The sequence below is a fragment of the Tamandua tetradactyla genome, chromosome X, assembly GCF_023851605.1.
Source record: "Tamandua tetradactyla isolate mTamTet1 chromosome X, mTamTet1.pri, whole genome shotgun sequence".
Lineage (NCBI taxonomy): Eukaryota > Metazoa > Chordata > Mammalia > Pilosa > Myrmecophagidae > Tamandua > Tamandua tetradactyla.
In genome coordinates this window covers 24,639,133-24,663,656 of record NC_135353.1, presented here as the reverse complement: position 1 = coordinate 24,663,656, position 24,524 = coordinate 24,639,133, and the positions used below count along the sequence as shown (strand labels likewise).

General features: G+C 36.9%; 3 protein-coding genes and 2 pseudogenes across 3 annotated transcripts; all 5 read right to left on the bottom strand.

The window, feature by feature from the left end:
• Positions 1–4,311: 4,311 nt before the first annotated feature.
• Positions 4,312–5,465, bottom strand: LOC143671735 (uncharacterized). Its single transcript, XM_077146929.1, has 2 exons — positions 5,375–5,465; positions 4,312–5,177 (listed from the first exon to the last, which is right to left on the bottom strand). Exons 1-2 carry the CDS (start codon positions 5,463–5,465, stop codon positions 4,312–4,314), a joined length of 957 nt encoding a protein of 318 aa, XP_077003044.1.
• Positions 5,466–6,616: 1,151 nt separating this feature from the next.
• On the bottom strand, positions 6,617–8,637 carry LOC143671734 (uncharacterized; annotated as a pseudogene).
• Positions 8,638–8,936: 299 nt separating this feature from the next.
• Positions 8,937–10,099, bottom strand: LOC143671733 (uncharacterized). The gene is given in 2 exon segments (XM_077146927.1): positions 8,937–9,829; positions 10,009–10,099. Coding segments are annotated over 2 exon segments (984 nt in total).
• Positions 10,100–10,817: 718 nt separating this feature from the next.
• On the bottom strand, positions 10,818–18,857 carry LOC143671732 (uncharacterized). Its single transcript, XM_077146926.1, has 3 exons — positions 18,767–18,857; positions 17,653–18,569; positions 10,818–10,847 (listed from the first exon to the last, which is right to left on the bottom strand). The coding sequence occupies exons 1-3, from the start codon at positions 18,855–18,857 to the stop codon at positions 10,818–10,820; spliced, it is 1,038 nt and encodes a 345-aa protein (XP_077003041.1).
• A 1,149-nt stretch (positions 18,858–20,006) lies between these two features.
• On the bottom strand, positions 20,007–23,474 carry LOC143671731 (uncharacterized; annotated as a pseudogene).
• Between the last annotated feature and the right edge of the window lie 1,050 nt (positions 23,475–24,524).

The following is a 24,524-nucleotide window of genomic DNA, read 5'->3' as shown; positions in this document are numbered from 1 at the left end:
TAAACAAGAAGACATAACAATCATAAATATTTACGCACTGAATCAGAATACCCCAAAATACGTGAGGAATATACTGCAAACACTGAAAAGGGAAATAGACTCATATACCATAATAGTTGGAGACTTCAACTCACCACTCTCATCAAGGGACAGAACATCTAGACAGAGGATCAACAAAGAAATAGAGAATCTGAATATTACTATAAATGAACTAGACTTAATAGACATTTATAGGACATTACATCCCACAACAGCAGGATACACCTTTTTCTCAAGTGCTCATGGATCATTCTCAAAGATAGACCATATGCTGGGTCACAAAGCAAGTCTCAACAAATTTAAAAAGATTGAAATCTTACACAACACTTTCTCGGACCATAAAGGAATGATGTTGGAAATCAATAATAGGCAGAGTGCCAGAAAATTCACAAATACGTGGAGGCTCAACAACACACTCCTAAACAACGACTGGGTCAAAGAAGAAATTGCAAGAGAAATTAGCAAATACCTCGAGGCGAATGAAAATGAAAACACAACATATCAAAATTTATGGGACGCAGCAAAGGCAGTGCTAAGAGGGAAATTTATTGCTCTAAATGCCTATATCAGAAAAGAAGAAAAGGCAAAAATTCAGGAATTAACTATCCATTTGGAAGAACTGGAGAAAGAACAGCAAGCTAACCCCAAAGCAAGCAAAAGGAAAGAAATAACAAAGATTAGAGCACAAATAAATGAAATTGAAAACATGAAAACAATAGAGAAAATCAATAAGGCCAGAAGTTGGTTCTATGAGAAAATCAATAAGATTGATGGGCCCTTAGCAAGATTGACAAAAAGAAGAAGAGAGAGGATGCAAATAAATAAGATCAGAAATGGAAGAGGAGACATAACTACTGACCTCACAGAAATAAAGGAGGTAATAACAGGATACTATGAACAACTTTACGCTAATAAATACAACAATTTAGAGGAAATGGACGGGTTCCTGGAAAGACATGAACAACCAACTTTGACTCAAGAAGACATAGATGACCTCAACAAACCAATCACAAGTAAAGAAATTGAATTAGTCATTCAAAAGCTTCCTAAAAAGAAAAGTCCAGGACCAGATGGCTTCACATGTGAATTCTACCAAACGTTCCAGAAAGAATTAGTACCAATTCTCTTCAAACTCTTCAAAAAAATCGAAGTGGAGGGAAAACTACCTAATTCATTCTATGAAGCCAACATCACCCTCATACCAAAACCAGGCAAAGATATTACAAAAAAAGAAAACTAAAGACCAATCTCTCTAATGAATACAGATGCAAAAATCCTCAATAAAATTCTAGCAAATCGTATCCAACAACAACAACACATTAAAAGAATTATACATCATGACCAAGTAGGATTCATCCCAGGTATGCAAGGATGGTTCAACATAAGAAAATCAATTAATGTAATACACCATATCAACAAATCAAAGCAGAAAAATCACATGATCATCTCAATTGATGCAGAGAAGGCATTCGACAAGATTCAACATCCTTTCCTGTTGAAAACACTTCAAAAGATAGGAATACAAGGGAACTTCCTTAAAATGATAGAGGGAATATATGAAAAACCCACAGCTAATATCATCCTCAATGGGGAAAAATTGAAAACTTTCCCCCTAAGATCAGGAACAAGACAAGGATGTCCACTATCACCACTATTATTCAACATTGTGTTGGAGGTTCTAGCCAGAGCAATTAGACAAGAAAAAGAAATACAAGGCATCAAAATTGGAAAGGAAGAAGTAAAACTATCACTGTTTGCAGACGATATGATACTATACGTCGAAAACCCGGAAAAATCCACAACAAAACTACTAGAGCTAATAAATGAGTACAGCAAAGTAGCAGGTTACAAGATCAACATTCAAAAATCTGTAGCATTTCTATACACTAGCAATGAACAAGCGGAGGGGGAAATCAAGAAACGAATCCCATTTACAATTGCAACTAAAAGAATAAAATACCTAGGAATAAATTTAACTAAAGAGACAAAAAACCTATATAAAGAAAACTACAAAAAACTGCTAAAAGAAATCACAGAAGACCTAAATAGATGGAAGGGCATACCGTGTTCATGGATTGGAAGACTAAATATAGTTAAGATGTCAATCCTACCTAAATTGATTTACAGATTCAATGCAATACCAATCAAAATCCCAACAACGTATTTTTCAGAAATAGAAAAACCAATAAGCAAATTTATCTGGAAGGGCAGGGTGCCCCGAATTGCTAAAAACATCTTGAGGAAAAAAAACGAAGCTGGAGGTCTCGCGCTGCCTGACTTTAAGGCATATTATGAAGCCACAGTGGTCAAAACAGCATGGTATTGGCATAAAGATAGATATATCGACCAATGGAATCGAATAGAGTGCTCAGATATAGACCCTCTCATCTATGGACATTTGATCTTTGATAAGGCAGTCAAGTCAACTCACCTGGGACAGAGCAGTCTCTTCAATAAATGGTGCCTAGAGAACTGGATATCCATATGCAAAAGAATGAAAGAAGACCCATCTCTCACACCCTATACAAAAGTTAACTCAAAATGGATCAAAGATCTAAACATTAGGTCTAAGACCATAAAACAGTTAGAGGAAAATGTTGGGAGATATCTTATGGATCTTACAACTGGAGGCGGTTTTATGGACCTTAAACCTAAAGCAAGAGCACTGAAGAAGGAAATAAATAAATGGGAACTCCTCAAAATTAAACACTTTTGTGCATCAAAGAACTTCATCAAGAAAGTAGAAAGACAGCCTACACAATGGGAGACAATATTTGGAAATGATATATCAGATAAAGGTCTAGTATCCAGAATTTATAAAGAGATTGTTCATCTCAACAACAAAAAGACAGCCAACCCAATTACAAAATGGGAAAAAGACTTGAACAGACACCTCTCAGAAGAGGAAATACGGATGGCCAAGAGGCACATGAAGAGATGCTCAATGTCCCTGGCCATTAGAGAAATGCAAATCAAAACCACAATGAGATATCATCTCACACCCACCAGAATGGCCATTATCAACAAAACAGAAAATGACAAGTGCTGGAGAGGATGCGGAGAAAGAGGCACACTTATCCACTGTTGGTGGGAATGTCAAAGGGTGCAACCACTGTGGAAGGCAGTTTGGCGGTTCCTCAAAAAGCTGAATATAGAATTGCCATACGACCCAGCCATACCATTGCTAGGTATCTACTCAAAGGACTTAAGGGCAAAGACACAAACGGACATTTGCACACCAATGTTTATAGCAGCATTATTTACAATTGCAAAGAGATGGAAACAGCCAAAATGTCCATCAACAGAAGAGTGGCTAAACAAACTGTGGTATATACATACGATGGAATATTATGCAGCTTTAAGACAAGATAAACTTATGAACCATGTAATAACATGGATGGACCTAGAGAATATTATGCTGAGTGAATCCAGCCAAAAACTAAAGGACAAATACTGTATGGTCCCACTGATGTGAACGGACATTCGAGAATAAACTTGAAATATGTCATTGGTAACAGAGTTCAGCAGGAGTTAGAAACAGGGTAAGACAATGGGTAATTGAAGCTGAAGGGATACAGACTGTGCAACAGGACTAGATACAAAAACTCAAAAATGGACAGCACAATAATACCTAATTGTAAAGTAATCATGTTAAAACACTGAATGAAGCTGCATCTGAGCTATAGGTTTTTGTTTTGTTTTGTTTTGTTTTGTTTTGATTTTACTATTATTACTTTTATTTTTTTCTCTATATTAACATTCTATATCTTTTTCGGTTATGTTGCTAGTTCTTCTAAACCAATGCAAATGTACTAAGAAATGATGATCATGCATCTATGTGATGATGTTAAGAATTAATGATTGCATGTGTAGAATGGTATGATCTCTAAATGTTGGGTTAATTTCTTTTTTCCGTTAATTAAAAAAAAAAAAAGAGAAGGGATAATTGGAGATGAAGGGATACAGACTGTACAACGGGACTGGATATAAAAACTCAGAAATGGACAGCACAATACTACCCAATTGTAATGCCATTATGTTAAAACACTGAATGAAGCTGCATGTGAGGTATAGGTTTTTTGTTTTTGTTTTTTTGTTTTTTTTTCTTTCTATTATTGTTTTAATTCTTATTCTGTTGTCTTTTTATTTCTTTTTCTAAATTGATGCAAATGTACTAAGAAATGATGAATATGCAACTATGTAATGTTATTAAGAATTACTGATTGTACATGTAGATTGGAATGATTTCTAATTGTTTTGTTAATTCTTTTTTTAATTAATAAAAAAAAAAAAGTGACTGACTTGGTGTACAATCAAGCCTGTCCTCTGTCTGAAACATTTAGAACAATAATTACACTTGTATGGCTTCTCCCCTCTATGAATTCTTAAAAGAGTCACAAGGTTTGGCTTCTGTGTAAAGGTTTTCCCACAGTAACTGCATTTAAAAGGCTTCTCTTTAGTGTGAGTTCTCTGGTGCAAAGTAAGAGCTGTCAGTTGAACAAAACTTTTCCCACAACTCTCACATCTATGAGGTTTTTCACCTGTATGAGTTGTCACATGTCTTTTAAGACTGGATCTATGACGAAAATTCTTGCCACACTCTAGGCATTTATAAGTTTCAACTTCAGAATGTCTTTTTTGATGCATTCTAAGGTATGCCTGTCGAGTGAATTGCTTTTTACATACAATGCACTCATAGGGTCTCTCCCCTGTGTGAAGTCGTTGGTGTCTAGAAAGATCTGAAATACGAAGGGAACTATACCCACATTCAGGGCACTTATGAAGTACTTTGCCTGAATGGGATTTCGGGTTCCCCAAAACGTGTGACTTCTGAGCAAAACAGTCTACACTCTGAGAATTAAGGGGTTTCACACCTCGACACTTTTGTACACGGAGACTAGATTTGAGAGCTTCTTCCAGGTTAGAGACCTCAGGTTTTTCTCCTACAAAGTAGCTCTGATCATCTACAAGCTTTGTGAAATCTGAGTGTAGATCGTCTGGGTGGATTTCATGTTGATATTTCAAGTGTTTGTAATATTTTTGTGAAATGGGGTCATGGATAGGGGTACCCTCTAAGGTAAAAATAAATGAATATTTATCCTCGAGCTTTATCTGTTTTGAAGTATTTTCTTCATTTTCTCACTCGAGAAGAAAGCCTGAAAGAACATCAGAAATTGCAGGTGCCATCAGGTAGAAAGTGAGCGAGTTACCTGTATTGGGTTAACCTCTAGTGGAAAGATAGGAACTCCTAGAGAGTATCTCAAAGAGCTTGACCCTGAATAAGGCTGAACTTTTCTTTGCTTCTTTCTCTGGTGTTTAATGGACAATTTCTTACCTGTCTGAGAGTCAAGAAAGTGTGTCACTTCTCTGGAATTGTGTAAATCATTCTCCAATGAGTATTCAACGTTGTACAATGGGAAGCTCATGTTAGGATCTTGAATTGGATAGCCTGGTGAAAATAAAAATGGATAGTCTTGAATGCATAGCTTTAAAATTGAACGAAAAATCAGAAGGCAATATGCTTATATTTACTGAAAGCTTATCGTGGGTAGTACTTGCATTGAACTATACTTCATTTAATCTTTTCTTTTCTTTCCTTCTTTTTTTTTTTTTTTTTTTTTTTTATGGGCAGGCAAACTAGGAATCAAACCGGGGTCTCTGGCATGGCAAGCGATAACTGTGCCTGCTGTTCACTGCATCTTTCTTCTACTTATTAGGAAAATACTCTTATTTTCCCTTAATAGTACTTATGGGGTTGGTACCTTGATTGCCCTTATCTTTTTGAAATGTTCAGAAGCATATCCATCCATTAAATACTCTAACTATGTTCATGTTTCCAAGAACTATTTGGCACTTTTAAACTCAATACCGACAATATATGTTAAAGTTTACCATATGCAAGCATTTTAATAAAGAGATGAATAATTGATATTCTTTAGCCTGTAAAATTTCAGACATGTGATTATGATACAGATGGTGGGTGCATCTCCCATTTTGATGGTAACTAATACAACCAGTTAAAATGGATTGTGTTAAATACTAAAAATGATACATAAACGGAGCACAATGCTTGTACAGAGTCGAGTGCCTCAGTTTTAGGTTGGGGGTGGGAGTCAATTGCTGTGTATATTGCCACAGTTCATGAAGCAGCGCCAAGTTGTTCCAACAACTGGTAAGTGGGATTGAACAAGTAAGGTCATTTATATTTCAACATTACTAAAACATAGCACCAATAAAGATCAGTTGGGCACATCCATGGTTACAGGATAATCCATCATTAATCATTTATATGCTGTGGGCTTACAACTATAATATGGTTGGCTTGAGAGGCAAACATAATGTAATGAAGAAACGACTTGCTGAGACAGGATAAGTCAAACCTATGACAGTTGCAAGAGTAGATAAATACTCTAGCACTCATATGATTTGGAAGATGATTTCTAAATTTAGTAAAAAAAAAAGAGGTTGTTCTTATAAGCTCAAACAAAACTTCTTTTAAGGGAAAAAATTTGCTGCTGTTAAGTGCTAGGTGAAGACTTTCATGAGTTAGTGTCAGTTTCAATAGGACATAATACCCTCAACAACTCTTAAAGATATCTTTTTTAAAGTGAATGACTTGGTGTACAATCACGCCTGTCCTCTGTCTGAAACATTTAGAACAATGATTACACTTGTATGGCTTCTCCCCTGCATGAATTCTTAAAAGAGTCACAAGGCTTGGCTTCTGTGTAAAGGTTTTCCCACAGTAACTGCATTTAAAAGGCTTCTCTTTAGTGTGAGTTCTCTGGTGCATAGTAAGAGCTGTCAGTTGAACAAAACTTTTCCCACAACTCTCACATCTATGAGATTTTTCACCTGTATGAGTTGTCACATTTTTTTTAAGACTGCATCTATGACGAAAATTCTTGCCACACTCTAGGCATTTATAAGTTTCAACTTCAGAATGTCTTTTTTGATGCGCTCTAAGGTATGCCTTTCGAGCGAATTGCTTTTTACATACTGTGCACTCATAGGGTCTCTCCCCTGTGTGAAGTCCTTGGGGTCTAGAAAGGTCTGAAATACGAAGGAAACTTCCCCACATTCAGGGCACTTGTGAAGTTCTTTGCCTGAATGGGATTTCTGGTTCCCCAAAACTTGTGAATTCTGAGCAAAACAGTCTACACTCTGAGAATTAAGGGGTTTCACACCTCGACACTTTTGTACACGGAGACTAGATTTGAGAGCTTCTTCCAGATTAGAGACCTCAGGTTTTTCTCCTAGAAAGTAGCTCTGATCATCTACAAGCTTTGTGAAATCTGAGTGTAGATCGTCTGGGTGGATTTCATGTTGATATTTCAAGTGTTTGTAATATTTTTGTGAAATGGGGTCATGGATAGGGGTACCCTCTAAGGTAAAAATAAATGAATATTTATCCTCGAGCTTTATCTGTTTTGAAGTATTTTCTTCATTTTCTCACTCGAGATGAAAGCCTAAAAGAAAAACAGAAATTGCAGGTGCCATCAGGTAGAAAGTGAGCGAGTTACATGTATTGGGTTAACCTCTAGTGGAAAGATAGGAACTCCTAGAGAGTATCTCAAAGAGCTTGACCCTGAATAAGGCTGAACTTTTCTTTGCTTCTTTCTCTGGTGTTTAATGGACAATTTCTTACCTGTCTGAGAGTCAAGAAAGTGTGTCACTTCTCTGGAATTCTGTAAATCCTTCTCCAATGAGTATTCAACGTTGTACAATGGGAAGCTCAGGTTAGGATTTTGAATTGGATAGCCTGGTGAAAAGAAAAATGGATAGTCTTGAATGCATAGCTTTAAAATTGAACGAAAAATCAGAAGGCAATATGCTTATATTTACTGAAAGCTTATCGTGGGTAGTACTTGCATCTAAGTATACTTCATTTAAACTTTGCTTTCCTTTCCTTCTTTTTTTTTTTTTTTTTTTTTTTTATGGGCAGGCAAACTAGGAATCAAACCGGGGTCTCTGGCATGGCAAGCGAGAACTGTGCCTGCTGTTCATTGCATCTTTCTTGTACTTATTAGGAAAGTACTCTTATTTTCCCTTAATTGTACTTATGGGGTTGGTACCTTGTTTGCCCTTATCTTTTTGAAATGTTCAGAAGCATATCCATCCATTAAATACTCTAACTATGTTCATGTTTCCAAGAACTATTTGGCACTTTTAAACTCAATACCGACAATATATGTTAAAGTTTACCATATGCAAGCATTTTAATAAAGAGATGAATAATTGATGTTCTCTAGCCTGTAAAATTTCAGACATGTGATTATGATACAGATGGTGGGTGCATCTCCCATTTTGATGGTAACTAATACAACCAGTTAAAATGGATTGTGTTAAATACTGAAAATGACACATAAACAGAGCACGATGCTTGTACAGAGTCGAGTGCCTCAGTTTCAGGTTGGGGCTGGGCGTCAATTGCAGTGTGTGTTGCCACAGTTCATGAAGCAGCGCCAAGTTGTTCCAACAACTGGTAAGTGGGATTGAACAAGTAAGGTCATTTATATTTCAACATTACTAAAACATAGCACCAATAAAGATCAGTTGGGCACATCCATGGTTACAGGATAATCCATCATTACTCATTTATATGCTGTGGGCTTACAACTATAATATGGTTGGCTTGAGAGGCAAACATTATAATGTAATGAAGAAACGACTTGCTGAGACAGGATAAGTCAAACCTATGACAGTTGCAAGAGTAGATAAATACTCTGGCACTCATATGATTTGGAAACCGATTTCTAAAATTAGTAAAAAAAAAAAAAAGAGGTTGTTCTTATAAGCTCAAACAAAACTTCTTTTAAGGGAAAAAATTTGCTGCTGTTAAGTGGTAGGTGAAGACTTTCATGAGTTAGTGTCAGTTTCAATAGGACATATTACCCTCAACAACTCTTAAAGATATCTTTTTTAAAGTGAATGACTTGGTGTACAATCACGCCTGTCCTCTGTCTGAAACATTTAGAACAATGATTACACTTGTATGGCTTCTCCCCTGTATGAATTCTTAAAAGAGTCACAAGGCTTGGCTTCTGTGTAAAGGTTTTCCCACAGTAACTGCATTTAAAAGGCTTCTCTTTAGTGTGAGTTCTCTGGTTCAAAGTAAGAGCTGTCAGTTGAACAAAACTTTTCCCACAACTCTCACATCTATGAGGTTTTTCACCTGTATGAGTTGTCACATGTCTTTTAAGACTGGATCTATGACGAAAATTCTTGCCACACTCTAGGCATTTATAAGTTTCAACTTCAGAATGTCTGTTTTGATGCACTGTAAGGTATGCCTGCTGAGCGAATTGCTTTTTACATACAGTGTACTCATAGGGTCTCTCCCCTGTGTGAATTCGTTGGTCTCTAGAAAGGACTGAAATACGAAGGAAACTTTCCCCACATTCAGGGCACTTGTGAAGTTCTTTGCCTAAATGGGATTTCTGGTTCCCCAAAACTTGTGAATTCTGAGCAAAACAGTCTACACTCTGAGAATTAAGGGGTTTCACACCTCGACACTTTTGTACACGGAGACTAGATTTGAGAGCTTCTTCCAGGTTAGAGACCTCAGGTTTTTCTCCTACAAAGTAGCTCTGATCATCTACAAGCTTTGTGAAATCTGAGTGTAGATCGTCTGGGTGGATTTCATGTTGATATTTCAAGTGTTTGTAATATTTTTCTGAAATGGGGTCATGGATAGGGGTACCCTCTAAGGTAAAAATAAATGAATATTTATCCTCGAGCTTTATCTGTTTTGAAGTATTTTCTTCATTTTCTCACTCGAGAAGAAAGCCTGAAAGAAAAACAGAAATTGCAGGTGCCATCAGGTAGAAAGTGAGCGAGTTACATGCATTGGGTTAACCTCTAGTGGAAAGATAGGAACTCCTAGAGAGTATCTCAAAGAGCTTGACCCTGAATAAGGCTGAACTTTAATTTCCTTCTTTCTCTGGTGTTTAATGGACAATTTCTTACCTGTCTCAGAGTGAAGAAAGTGTGTCACTTCTCTGGAATTCTGTAAATCCTTCTCCAATGAGTATTCACCGTTGTCCAATGGGAAGCTCATGTTAGGATTTTGAATTGGATAGCCTGGTGAAAATAAAAATGGATAGTCTTGAATGCATAGCTTTAAAATTGTACGAAAAATCAGAAGGCAATATGCTTATATTTACTGAAAGGTTATCATGGGTAGTACTTGCATCTAACTATACTTCATTTAAACTTTTCTTTCCTTGCCTTCTTTTTTTTTTTTTTTTTTTTTTTTTTTTTTATGGGCAGGCAAACTAGGAATCAAACCGGGGTCTCTGGCATGGCAAGCGATAACTGTGCCTGCTGTTCATTGCATCTTTCTTGTACTTATTAGGAAAATACTCTTATTTTCCCTTAATAGTACTTATGGGGTTGGTACCTTGATTGCCCTTATCTTTTTGAAATGTTCAGAAGCATATCCATCCATTAAATACTCTAACTATGTTCATGTTTCCAAGAACTATTTGGCACTTTTAAACTAAATACCGACAATATATGTTAAAGTTTACCATATGCAAGCATTTTAATAAAGAGATGAATAATTGATGTTCTCTAATTGTAAAATTTCAGACATGTGATTATGATACAGATGGTGGGTGCATCTCCCATTTTGATGGTAACTAATACAACCAGTTAAAATGGATTGTGTTAAATACTAAAAATGACACATAAACAGAGCACAATGCTTGTACAGAGTCGAGTGCCTCAGTTTCAGGTTGGGGCTGGGCGTCAATTGCAGTGTGTGTTGCCACAGTTCATGAAGCAGCGCCAAGTTGTTCCAACAACTGGTAAGTGGGATTGAACAAGTAAGGTCATTTATATTTCAACATTACTAAAACATAGCACCAATAAAGATCAGTTGGGCACATCCATGGTTACAGGATAATCCATCATTACTCCTTTATATGCTGTGGGCTTACAACTATAATATGGTTGGCTTGAGAGGCAAACATTATAATGTAATGAAGAAACGACTTGCTGAGACAGGATAAGTCAAACTTATGACAGTTGCAAGAGTAGATAAAAACACTAGCAGTCATATGATTTGGAAGATGATTTCTAAAATTAGTAAAAAAAAGAGGTTGTTCTTATAAGCTCAAACAAAACTTCTTTTAAGAGAAAAAAGTTGCTGTGGTTAAGTTCTAGGTGAAGACTTTCATGAGTTAGTGTCAGTTTCAATAGGACATATTACCCTCAACAACTCTTAAAGATATCTTTTTTAAAGTGACTGACTTGGGGACTTCCTGGAAGATGGCGGCTTAGTAAGACGCGCGGATCTTAGTTTCTTCTCCAGGACACCTACTAGGGGAGTAGAAACGATACAGAAAGCGCCCAAAGCCACAACAGAGATAAAAAAGACAGCGTACCCCATCCTGGAACGGCTGGCTGGCTGAGAGAAGCAGCTCGGGTGAGATCGCCGAGGCGCGGGCCTTACCGGGCGGGGTGGCAAGCGGCCGGAGTTACTCCCTTCCCCCTTTCCGGGCCGGCTGGGAGAATTGGAGAGGTGGTCCCCTGAAACCAAGGCGACTGGCGCCCACACCACGCGCAGCCCCCGGACCAACTGAGAGAATTGGATCGGAAACCCCCAGGCCTCGGAGAACGGTGACCCCGTGACTCCCGGGGAACGTGCACTCTCTCGGGCGGGCCGCTGCCGCTGGCACCCTCCCGCCACGCTTGTTGCCCAGGGCTGACTAGGAAATTCGGACGGGCTCTTTCCCTGGCTGCGGCGACCAGCAACCCTCCCTGCGTTCGGACACCCTCCCTGCATTCGGACCCCGGGCCGGCTCAAGCCGCTTCGGCTAGCGAACCCCCAGGACGGCGAGAGTTTTCCAAAGTTTAAGGTCCCACAGCACCTTTTACTGGTGGGACCCGCAGACAAACGTGTGCCACGAGCGCCACCTACTGGGCAGGATAAGAAAAACAGAACCCAGAGATTTCACAGAAAAATATTACAACCTTGCTGGGTCCAACACCAAGAGAAATCTGAATAAATGCCCAGACACCAGCAGCAGAAGATAACTGTCCACGCTCAAAAGATTGAGAATATGGCTCAGTCAAAGGAACAAACCAATAGCTCAAATGAGACACAAGAGCTGAGACAACTAATGCTGAATATACGAACAGAAATGGAAAACCTCTTCAAAAATGAAATCGATAAATTGAGGGAGGACATGAAGAGGACATGGGCTGAACATAAAGAAGAAATAGAAAAACTGAAAAAACAAATCACAGAACTTATGGAAGTGAAGGATAAAGTAGCAAACATAGAAAAAATAATGGATAGCTACAATGATAGATTTAAAGAGACAGAAGATAGAATTAGTGATTTGGAGGATGGAACATCTGAATTCCAAAAAGAAACAGAAACTATAGGGAAATGAATGGAAAAATTTGAACAGGGTATCAGGGAACTCAAGGACAATATGAACCGCACAAATATACGTGTTGTGGGTGTCCCAGAAGGAGAAGAGAAGGGAAAAGGAGGAGAAAAACTAATGGAAGAAATTATCACTGAAAATTTCCCAACTCTTATGAAAGACCTAAAATTACAGATCCAAGAAGTGCAGCACACCCTAAAGAGATTAGACCCAAATAGGCGTTCTCCAAGACACTTACTAGTTAGAATGTCAGAGGTCAAAGAGAAAGAGAAGATCTTGAAAGCAGCAAGAGAAAAACAATCCATTACATACAAGGGAAACCCAATAAGACTTTGTGTAGATTTCTCAGCAGAAACCATGGAAGCTAGAAGACAGTGGGATGATATATTTAAAATACTAAAAGAGAAAAACTGCCAACCAAGACTCCTATATCCAGCAAAATTATCCTTCAAAAATGAGGGAGAAATTAAAACATTCTCAGACAAAAAGTCACTGAAAGAATTTGTGACCAAGAGACCAGCTCTGCAAGAAATACTAAAGGGAGCACTAGAGTCAGATACAAAAAGACAGAAGAGAGAGATATGGAAAAGAGTGTAGAAAGAAGGAAAATCAGATATGATATATATAATACAAAAGGCAAAATGTTAGAGGAAAATATTATCCAAACAGTAATAACACTAAATGTCAATGGACTGAATTCCCCAATCAAAAGACATAGATTGGCAGAATGGATTAAAAAACAGGATCCTTCGATATGCTGTCTACAGGAAACACATCTTAGACCCAAAGATAAACATAGGTTGAAAGTGAAAGGTTGGGAAAAGATATTTCATGCAAATAACAACCAGAAAAGAGTAGGAGTGGCTATACTAATATCCAACAAATTAGACTTCAAATGTAAAACAGTTAAAAGAGACAAAGAAGGACACTATATACTAATAAAAGGAACAATTAAACAAGAAGACATAACAATCATAAATATTTACGCACTGAATCAGAATACCCCAAAATACGTGAGGAATATACTGCAAACACTGAAAAGGGAAATAGACTCATATACCATAATAGTTGGAGACTTCAACTCACCACTCTCATCAAGGGACAGAACATCTAGACAGAGGATCAACAAAGAAATAGAGAATCTGAATATTACTATAAATGAACTAGACTTAATAGACATTTATAGGACATTACATCCCACAACAGCAGGATACACCTTTTTCTCAAGTGCTCATGGATCATTCTCAAAGATAGACCATATGCTGGGTCACAAAGCAAGTCTCAACAAATTTAAAAAGATTGAAATCTTACACAACACTTTCTCGGACCATAAAGGAATGATGTTGGAAATCAATAATAGGCAGAGTGCCAGAAAATTCACAAATACGTGGAGGCTCAACAACACACTCCTAAACAACGACTGGGTCAAAGAAGAAATTGCAAGAGAAATTAGCAAATACCTCAAGGCGAATGAAAATGAAAACACAACATATCAAAATTTATGGGACGCAGCAAAGGCAGTGCTAAGAGGGAAATTTATTGCTCTAAATGCCTATATCAGAAAAGAAGAAAAGGCAAAAATTCAGGAATTAACTATCCATTTGGAAGAACTGGAGAAAGAACAGCAAGCTAACCCCAAAGCAAGCAAAAGGAAAGAAATAACAAAGATTAGAGCACAAATAAATGAAATTGAAAACATGAAAACAATAGAGAAAATCAATAAGGCCAGAAGTTGGTTCTATGAGAAAATCAATAAGATTGATGGGCCCTTAGCAAGATTGACAAAAAGAAGAAGAGAGAGGATGCAAATAAATAAGATCAGAAATGGAAGAGGAGACATAACTACTGACCTCACAGAAATAAAGGAGGTAATAACAGGATACTATGAACAACTTTACGCTAATAAATACAACAATTTAGAGGAAATGGACGGGTTCCTGGAAAGACATGAACAACCAACTTTGACTCAAGAAGACATAGATGACCTCAACAAACCAATCACAAGTAAAGAAATTGAATTAGTCATTCAAAAGCTTCCTAAAAAGAAAAGTCCAGGACCAGATGGCTTCACATGTGAATTCTACCAAACGTTCCAGAAAGAATTAGTACCAATTCTCTTCAAACTCTTCAAAAAAATCGAAGTGGAGGGAAAACTACCTAATTCATTCTATGAAGCCAACATCACCCTCATACCAAAACCAGGCAAAGATATTACAAAAAAAGAAAACTAAAGACCAATCTCTCTAATGAATACAGATGCAAAAATCCTCAATAAAATTCTAGCAAATCGTATCCAACAACAACAACACATTAAAAGAATTATACATCATGACCAAGTAGGATTCATCCCAGGTATGCAAGGATGGTTCAACATAAGAAAATCAATTAATGTAATACACCATATCAACAAATCAAAGCAGAAAAATCACATGATCATCTCAATTGATGCAGAGAAGGCATTCGACAAGATTCAACATCCTTTCCTGTTGAAAACACTTCAAAAGATAGGAATACAAGGGAACTTCCTTAAAATGATAGAGGGAATATATGAAAAACCCACAGCTAATATCATCCTCAATGGGGAAAAATTGAAAACTTTCCCCCTAAGATCAGGAACAAGACAAGGATGTCCACTATCACCACTATTATTCAACATTGTGTTGGAGGTTCTAGCCAGAGCAATTAGACAAGAAAAAGAAATACAAGGCATCAAAATTGGAAAGGAAGAAGTAAAACTATCACTGTTTGCAGACGATATGATACTATACGTCGAAAACCCGGAAAAATCCACAACAAAACTACTAGAGCTAATAAATGAGTACAGCAAAGTAGCAGGTTACAAGATCAACATTCAAAAATCTGTAGCATTTCTATACACTAGCAATGAACAAGCGGAGGGGGAAATCAAGAAACGAATCCCATTTACAATTGCAACTAAAAGAATAAAATACCTAGGAATAAATTTAACTAAAGAGACAAAAAACCTATATAAAGAAAACTACAAAAAACTGCTAAAAGAAATCACAGAAGACCTAAATAGATGGAAGGGCATACCGTGTTCATGGATTGGAAGACTAAATATAGTTAAGATGTCAATCCTACCTAAATTGATTTACAGATTCAATGCAATACCAATCAAAATCCCAACAACGTATTTTTCAGAAATAGAAAAACCAATAAGCAAATTTATCTGGAAGGGCAGGGTGCCCCGAATTGCTAAAAACATCTTGAGGAAAAAAAACGAAGCTGGAGGTCTCGCGCTGCCTGACTTTAAGGCATATTATGAAGCCACAGTGGTCAAAACAGCATGGTATTGGCATAAAGATAGATATATCGACCAATGGAATCGAATAGAGTGCTCAGATATAGACCCTCTCATCTATGGACATTTGATCTTTGATAAGGCAGTCAAGTCAACTCACCTGGGACAGAGCAGTCTCTTCAATAAATGGTGCCTAGAGAACTGGATATCCATATGCAAAAGAATGAAAGAAGACCCATCTCTCACACCCTATACAAAAGTTAACTCAAAATGGATCAAAGATCTAAACATTAGGTCTAAGACCATAAAACAGTTAGAGGAAAATGTTGGGAGATATCTTATGGATCTTACAACTGGAGGCGGTTTTATGGACCTTAAACCTAAAGCAAGAGCACTGAAGAAGGAAATAAATAAATGGGAACTCCTCAAAATTAAACACTTTTGTGCATCAAAGAACTTCATCAAGAAAGTAGAAAGACAGCCTACACAATGGGAGACAATATTTGGAAATGATATATCAGATAAAGGTCTAGTATCCAGAATTTATAAAGAGATTGTTCATCTCAACAACAAAAAGACAGCCAACCCAATTACAAAATGGGAAAAAGACTTGAACAGACACCTCTCAGAAGAGGAAATACGGATGGCCAAGAGGCACATGAAGAGATGCTCAATGTCCCTGGCCATTAGAGAAATGCAAATCAAAACCACAATGAGATATCATCTCACACCCACCAGAATGGCCATTATCAACAAAACAGAAAATGACAAGTGCTGGAGAGGATGCGGAGAAAGAGGCACACTTATCCACTGTTGGTGGGAATGTCAAAGGGTGCAACCACTGTGGAAGGCAGTTTGGCGGTTCCTCAAAAAGCTGAATATAGAATTGCCATACGACCCAGCCATACCATTGCTAGGTATCTACTCAAAGGACTTAAGGGCAAAGACACAAACGGACATTTGCACACCAATGTTTATAGCAGCATTATTTACAATTGCAAAGAGATGGAAACAGCCAAAATGTCCATCAACAGAAGAGTGGCTAAACAAACTGTGGTATATACATACGATGGAATATTATGCAGCTTTAAGACAAGATAAACTTATGAACCATGTAATAACATGGATGGACCTAGAGAATATTATGCTGAGTGAATCCAGCCAAAAACTAAAGGACAAATACTGTATGGTCCCACTGATGTGAACGGACATTCGAGAATAAACTTGAAATATGTCATTGGTAACAGAGTTCAGCAGGAGTTAGAAACAGGGTAAGACAATGGGTAATTGAAGCTGAAGGGATACAGACTGTGCAACAGGACTAGATACAAAAACTCAAAAATGGACAGCACAATAATACCTAATTGTAAAGTAATCATGTTAAAACACTGAATGAAGCTGCATCTGAGCTATAGGTTTTTGTTTTGTTTTGTTTTGTTTTGTTTTGATTTTACTATTATTACTTTTATTTTTTTCTCTATATTAACATTCTATATCTTTTTCGGTTATGTTGCTAGTTCTTCTAAACCAATGCAAATGTACTAAGAAATGATGATCATGCATCTATGTGATGATGTTAAGAATTAATGATTGCATGTGTAGAATGGTATGATCTCTAAATGTTGGGTTAATTTCTTTTTTTCCGTTAATTAAAAAAAAAAAAAGAGAAGGGATAATTGGAGATGAAGGGATACAGACTGTACAACGGGACTGGATATAAAAACTCAGAAATGGACAGCACAATACTACCCAATTGTAATGCCATTATGTTAAAACACTGAATGAAGCTGCATGTGAGGTATAGGTTTTTTGTTTTTGTTTTTTTGTTTTTTTTTCTTTCTATTATTGTTTTAATTCTTATTCTGTTGTCTTTTTATTTCTTTTTCTAAATTGATGCAAATGTACTAAGAAATGATGAATATGCAACTATGTAATGTTATTAAGAATTACTGATTGTACATGTAGATTGGAATGATTTCTAATTGTTTTGTTAATTCTTTTTTTAATTAATAAAAAAAAAAAGTGACTGACTTGGTGTACAATCAAGCCTGTCCTCTGTCTGAAACATTTAGAACAATAATTACACTTGTATGGCTTCTCCCCTCTATGAATTCTTAAAAGAGTCACAAGGTTTGGCTTCTGTGTAAAGGTTTTCCCACAGTAACTGCATTTAAAAGGCTTCTCTTTAGTGTGAGTTCTCTGGTGCAAAGTAAGAGCTGTCAGTTGAACAAAACTTTTCCCACAACTCTCACATCTATGAGGTTTTTCACCTGTATGAGTTGTCACATGTCTTTTAAGACTGGATCTATGACGAAAATTCTTGCCACACTCTAGGCATTTATAAGTTTCAACTTCAGAATGTCTTTTTTGATGCATTCTAAGGTATGCCTGTCGAGCGAATTGCTTTTTACATACAGTGCACTCATAGGGTCTCTCCCCTGTGTGAAGTCGTTGGTGTCTAGAAAGATCTGAAATACGAAGGGAACTATACCCACATTCAGGGCACTTATGAAGTACTTTGCCTGAATGGGATTTCGGGTTCCCCAAAACGTGTGACTTCTGAGCAAAACAGTCTACACTCTGAGAATTAAGGGGTTTCACACCTCGACACTTTTGTACACGGAGGCTAGATTTGAGAGCTTCTTCCAGGTTAGAGACCTCAGGTTTTTCTCCTAGAAAGTAGCTCTGATCATCTACAAGCTTTGTGAAATCTGAGTGTAGATCGTCTGGGTGGATTTCATGTTGATATTTCAAGTGTTTGTAATATTTTTGTGAAATGGGGTCATGGATAGGGGTACCCTCTAAGGTAAAAATAAATGAATATTTATCCTCGAGCTTTATCTGTTTTGAAGTATTTTCTTCATTTTCTCACTCGAGAAGAAAGCCTGAAAGAAAAACAGAAATTGCAGGTGCCATCAGGTAGAAAGTGAGCGAGTTACATGTATTGGGTTAACCTCTAGTGGAAAGATAGGAACTCCTAGAGAGTATCTCAAAGAGCTTGACCCTGAATAAAGCTGAACTTTTCTTTGCTTCTTTCTCTGGTGTTTAATGGACAATTTCTTACCTGTCTGAGAGTCAAGAAAGTGTGTCACTTCTCTGGAATTGTGTAAATCATTCTCCAATGAGTATTCAACGTTGTACAATGGGAAGCTCATGTTAGGATTTTGAATTGGATAGCCTGGTGAAAATAAAAATGGATAGTCTTGAATGCATAGCTTTAAAATTGAACGAAAAATCAGAAGGCAATATGCTTATATTTACTGAAAGCTTATCGTGGGTAGTACTTGCATTGAACTATACTTCATTTAATCTTTTCTTTTCTTTCCTTCTTTCGTTTTTTTTTTTTTTTTTTATGGGCAGGCAAACTAGGAATCAAACCGGGGTCTCTGGCATGGCAAGCGATAACTGTGCCTGCTGTTCACTGCATCTTTCTTCTACTTATTAGGAAAATACTTTTATTTTCCCTTAATAGTACTTATGGGGTTGGTACCTTGTTTGACCTTATCTTTTTGAAATGTTCTGAAGCATATCCATCCATTAAATATTCTAACTATGTTCATGTTTCCAAGAACTATTTGGCACTTTTAAACTAAATACCGACAATATATGTTAAAGTTTACCATATGCAAGCATTTTAATAAAGAGATGAATAATTGATGTTCTTTAATTGTAAAATTTCAGACATGTGATTATGATACAGATGGTGGGTGCATCTCCCATTTTGATGGTAACTAATACAACCAGTTAAAATGGATTGTGTTAAATACTAAAAATGACACATAAACAGAGCACAATGCTTGTACAGAGTCGAGTGCCTCAGTTTTAGGTTGGGGGTGGGAGTCAATTGCTGTGTATATTGCTACAGTTCATGAAGCAGCGCCAAGTTGTTCCAACAACTGGTAAGTGGGATTGAACAAGTAAGGTCATTTATATTTCAACATTACTAAAACATAGCAGCAATAAAGATCAGTTGGGCACATCCATGGTTACAGGATAATCCATCATTAATCATTTATATGCTGTGGGCTTACAACTATAATATGGTTGGCTTGAGAGGCAAACATAATGCAATGAAGAAACGACTTGCTGAGACAGGATAAGTCAAACCTATGACAGTTGCAAGAGTAGATAAATACTCTAGCACTCATATGATTTGGAAGATGATTTCTAAATTTAGTAAAAAAAAAAGAGGTTGTTCTTATAAGCTCAAACAAAACTTCTTTTAAGGGAAAAAATTTGCTGCTGTTAAGTGCTAGGTGAAGACTTTCATGAGTTAGTGTCAGTTTCAATAGGACATATTACCCTCAACAACTCTTAAAGATATCTTTTTTAAAGTGAATGACTTGGTGTACAATCACGCCTGTCCTCTGTCTGAAACATTTAGAACAATGATTACACTTGTATGGCTTCTCCCCTGTATGAATTCTTAAAAGAGTCACAAGGCTTGGCTTCTGTGTAAAGGTTTTCCCACAGTAACTGCATTTAAAAGGCTTCTCTTTAGTGTGAGTTCTCTGGTTCAAAGTAAGAGCTGTCAGTTGAACAAACTTTTCCCACAAGTCTCACATCTATGAGGTTTTTCACCTGTATGAGTTGTCACATGTCTTTTAAGACTGGATCTATGACGAAAATTCTTGCCACACTCTAGGCACTTATATGTTTCAACTTCAGAATGTCTTTTTTGATGCACTCTAAGGTATGCCTGTCGAGCGAATTGCTTTTTACATACAGTGCCCTCATAGGGTCTCTCCCTGTGTGAATTCGTTGGTGTCTAGAAAGGTCTGAAATACGAAGGATACTTTCCCACATTCAGGGCACTTGTGAAGTTCTTTGCCTGAATGGGATTTCTGGTTCCCCAAAACTTGTGAATTCTGAGCAAAACAGTCTACACTCTGAGAATTATGGGGTTTCACACCTCGACACTTTTGTACACGGAGACTAGATTTGAGAGCTTCTTCCAGGTTAGAGACCTCAGGTTTTTCTCCTACAAAGTAGCTCTGATCATCTACAAGCTTTGTGAAATCTGAGTGTAGATCGTCTGGGTGGATTTCATGTTGATATTTCAAGTGTTTGTAATATTTTTGTGAAATGGGGTCATGGATAGGGGTACCCTCTAAGGTAAAAATAAATGAATATTTATCCTCGAGCTTTATCTGTTTTGAAGTATTTTCTTCATTTTCTCACTCGAGAAGAAAGCCTGAAAGAAAAACAGAAATTGCAGGTGCCATCAGGTAGAAAGTGAGCGAGTTACATGTATTGGGTTAACCTCTAGTGGAAAGATAGGAACTCCTAGAGAGTATCTCAAAGAGCTTGACCCTGAATAAGGCTGAACTTTTCTTTGCTTCTTTCTCTGGTGTTTAATGGACAATTTCTTACCTGTCTGAGAGTCAAGAAAGTGTGTCACTTCTCTGGAATTGTGTAAATCATTCTCCAATGAGTATTCAACGTTGTCCAATGGGAAGCTCATGTTAGGATTTTCAATTGGATAGCCTGGTGAAAATAAAAATGGACAGTCTTGAATGCATAGCTTTTAAATTGAACGAAAAATCAGAAGGCAATATGCTTATATTTACTGAAAGCTTATCGTGGGTAGTACTTGCATCTAACTATACTTCATTTAATCTTTTCTTTTCTTTCCTTCTTTTTTTTTTTTTTTTTTTTATGGGCAGGCAAACCAGGAATCAAACCGGGGTCTCTGGCATGGCAAGCGAGAACTGTGCCTACTGTTCTTTGCATCTTTCTTGTACTTATTAGGAAAATACTCTTATTTTCCCTTAATAGTACTTATGGGGTTTGTACCTTGTTTGACCTTATCTTTTTGAAATGTTCTGAAGCATATCCATCCATTAAATATTCTAACTATGTTCATGTTTCCAAGAACTATTTGGCACTTTTAAACTAAATACCGACAATATATGTTAAAGTTTACCATATGCAAGCATTTTAATAAAGAGATGAATAATTGATGTTCTCTAGCCTGTAAAATTTCAGACATGTGATTATGATACAGATGGTGGGTGCATCTCCCATTTTGATGGTAACTAATACAACCAGTTAAATGGATTGTGTTAAATACCAAAAATGACACATAAACAGAGCACGATGCTTGTATAGAGTCGAGTGCCTCAGTTTTAGGTTGGAGGTGGGAGTCAATTGCAGTGTGTGTTGCCACAGTTCATGAAGCAGCGCCAAGTTGTTCCAACAACTGGTAAGTGGGATTGAACAAGTAAGGTCATTTATATTTCAACATTACTAAAACATAGCACCAATAAAGATCAGTTGGGCACATCCATGGTCACAGGATAATCCATCATTAATCATTTATATGCTGTGGGCTTACAACTATAATATGGTTGGCTTGAGAGGCAAACATAATGTAATGAAGAAACGACTTGCTGAGACAGGATAAGTCAAACCTATCACAGTTGCAAGAGTAGATAAATACTCTAGCACTCATATGATTTCGAAGATGATTTCTAAAATTAGTAGAAAAAAAGAGTTTGTTCTTATAAGCTCAAACAAAACTTCTTTTAAGGGAAAAAATTTGCTGCTGTTAAGTGCTAGGTGAAGACTTTCATGAGTTAGTGTCAGTTTCAATAGGACATATTACCCTCAACAACTCTTAAAGATATCTTTTTTAAAGTGAATGACTTGGTGTACAATCACGCCTGTCCTCTGTCTGAAACATTTAGAACAATGATTACACTTGTATGGCTTCTCCCCTGTATGAATTCTTAAAAGAGTCACAAGGCTTGGCTTCTGTGTAAAGGTTTTCCCACAGTAACTGCATTTAACAGGCTTCTCTTTAGTGTGAGTTCTCTGGTGCAAAGTATGAGCTGTCAGTTGAAAAAAACATTTCCCACAACTCTCACATCTATGAGGTTTTTCACCTATATGAGTTGTCACATATCTTTTAAGACTGAATCTATGACGAAAATTCTTGCCACGCTCTAGGCATTTATAAGTTTCAACTTCAGAATGTCTGTTTTGATGCACTGTAAGGTATGCCTGCTGAGCGAATTGCTTTTTACATACAGTGCACTCATAGTGTCTCTCCCCTGTGTGAATTCGTTGTTCTCTAGAAAGGTCTGAAATACGAAGGAAACTTTTCCCACATTCAGGGCACTTGTGAAGTTCTTTGCCTGAATGGGATTTCTGGTTCCCCAAAACTTGTGAATTCTAAGCAAAACAGTCTACACTCTGAGAATTAAGGGGTTTCACACCTCGAAACTTTTGTACACGGAGACTAGATTTGAGAGCTTCTTCCAGGTTAGAGACCTCAGGTTTTTCTCCTAGAAAGTAGCTCTGATCATCTACAATCTTTGTAAAATCTGAGTGTAGATCGTCTGGGTGGATTTCATGTTGATATTTCAAGTGTTTGTAATATTTTTGTGAAATGGGGTCATGGATAGGGGTACCCTCTAAGGTAAAAATAAATGAATATGTATCCTCTAGCTTTATCTGTTTTGAAGTATTTTCTTCATTTTCTCTCTCGAGATGAAAGCCTAAAAGAAAAACAGAAATTGCAGATGCCATCAGGTAGAAAGTGAGCGAGTTACATGTATTGGGTTAACCTCTAGTGGAAAGATAGGAACTTCTAGAGAGTATCTCAAAGAGCTTGACCCTGAATAAGGCTGAACTTTTCTTTGCTTCTTTCTCTGGTGTTAAATGGACAATTTCTTACCTGTGTGAGAGTCAAGAAAGTGTGTCACTTCTCTGGAATTCTGTAAATACTTCTCCAATGAGTATTCAACGTTGTACAATGGGAAGCTCATGTTAGGATTTTGAATTGGATAACCTGGTGAAAATAAAAATGGATAGTCTTGAATGCATAGCTTTAAAATTGAATGAAAAATCAAAAGGCAATATGCTTATATTTACTGGAAGCTTATCGTGGGTAGTATTTGCATCTAAGTATACTTCATTTAATCTTTTCTTTTCTTTCCTTCTTTTTTTTTTTTTTTTTGTATGGGTAGGCAAACTAGGAATCAAATCGGGGTCTCCGGCATGGCAAGCTAGAACTGTGCCTGCTGTTCATTGCATCTTTCTTGTACTTATTAGGAAAGTACTCTTATTTTCCCTCAATAGTACTTATGAGGTTGGTACTTGTTTGCCCTTATCTTTTTGAAATGTTTAGAAGCATATCCATCCATTAAATATTCTAAGTATGTTCATGTTTCCAAGAACTATTAGGCACTTTTAATCTAAATGCTGACAATATATGCTAAAGTTTACCATATGCAAGCATTTTAATAAAGAGATGAATAATTGATGTTCTCCAGCCTGTAAAATTTCAGACATTTGATTATGATACAGAGGGTGGGTGCATCTCCTCTTTTGATGGTAACTAATACAACCAGTTAAAATGGATTGCGTTAAATACTAAAAATGATACATAAACAGAGCACGATGGTTGTACAGAGTCGAGTGCCTCAGTTTTGGTTAGGGGTGGGAGTCAATTGCTGTGTATATTACCACAGTTCATGAAGCAGCGCCAAGTTTTTCCAACAAGTGGTAAGTGGGATTGAAGAAGTAAGGTCATTTATATTTCAACATTACTAAAACATAGCACCAATAAAGATCAGTTGGGCACATCCATGGTTGACAGGATAATCCATCATTAATCATTTATATGCTGTGGGCTTACAACTATAATATGGTTGGCTTGAGAGGCAAACATTTTAATGTAATGAAGAAACGACTTTCTGAGACAGGATAAGTCAATTCTATGACCGTTGCAAGAGTAGATAAATACTCTAGCACTCATATGATTTGGAAGATGATTTCTAAAATTATGGAAAAAAAGAGGTTGTTCATATAAGTTC

What these genes read in the sequence shown, in the direction of transcription:
- LOC143671735 (XM_077146929.1), bottom strand. Translation starts at nt 5,465, where the DNA reads ATGAGCTTCCCATTGTACAACGTTGAATACTCATTGGAGAATGATTTA. An exon ending in CTTTCTTGACTCTCAGACAG is followed by an intron (nt 5,178 to 5,374) that starts GTAAGAAATTGT and finishes TTCTCGAGTGAG; the next exon opens with AAAATGAAGAAAATACTTCA.
- LOC143671732 (XM_077146926.1), bottom strand. Translation starts at nt 18,857, where the DNA reads ATGAGCTTCCCATTGTACAACGTTGAATACTCATTGGAGAATGATTTA. An exon ending in CTTTCTTGACTCTCAGACAG is followed by an intron (nt 18,570 to 18,766) that starts GTAAGAAATTGT and finishes TTCTCGAGTGAG; the next exon opens with AAAATGAAGAAAATACTTCA. An exon ending in CCAATCTACATGTACAATCA is followed by an intron (nt 10,848 to 17,652) that starts GTAATTCTTAAT and finishes CCCACTTACCAG; the next exon opens with TTGTTGGAACAACTTGGCGC.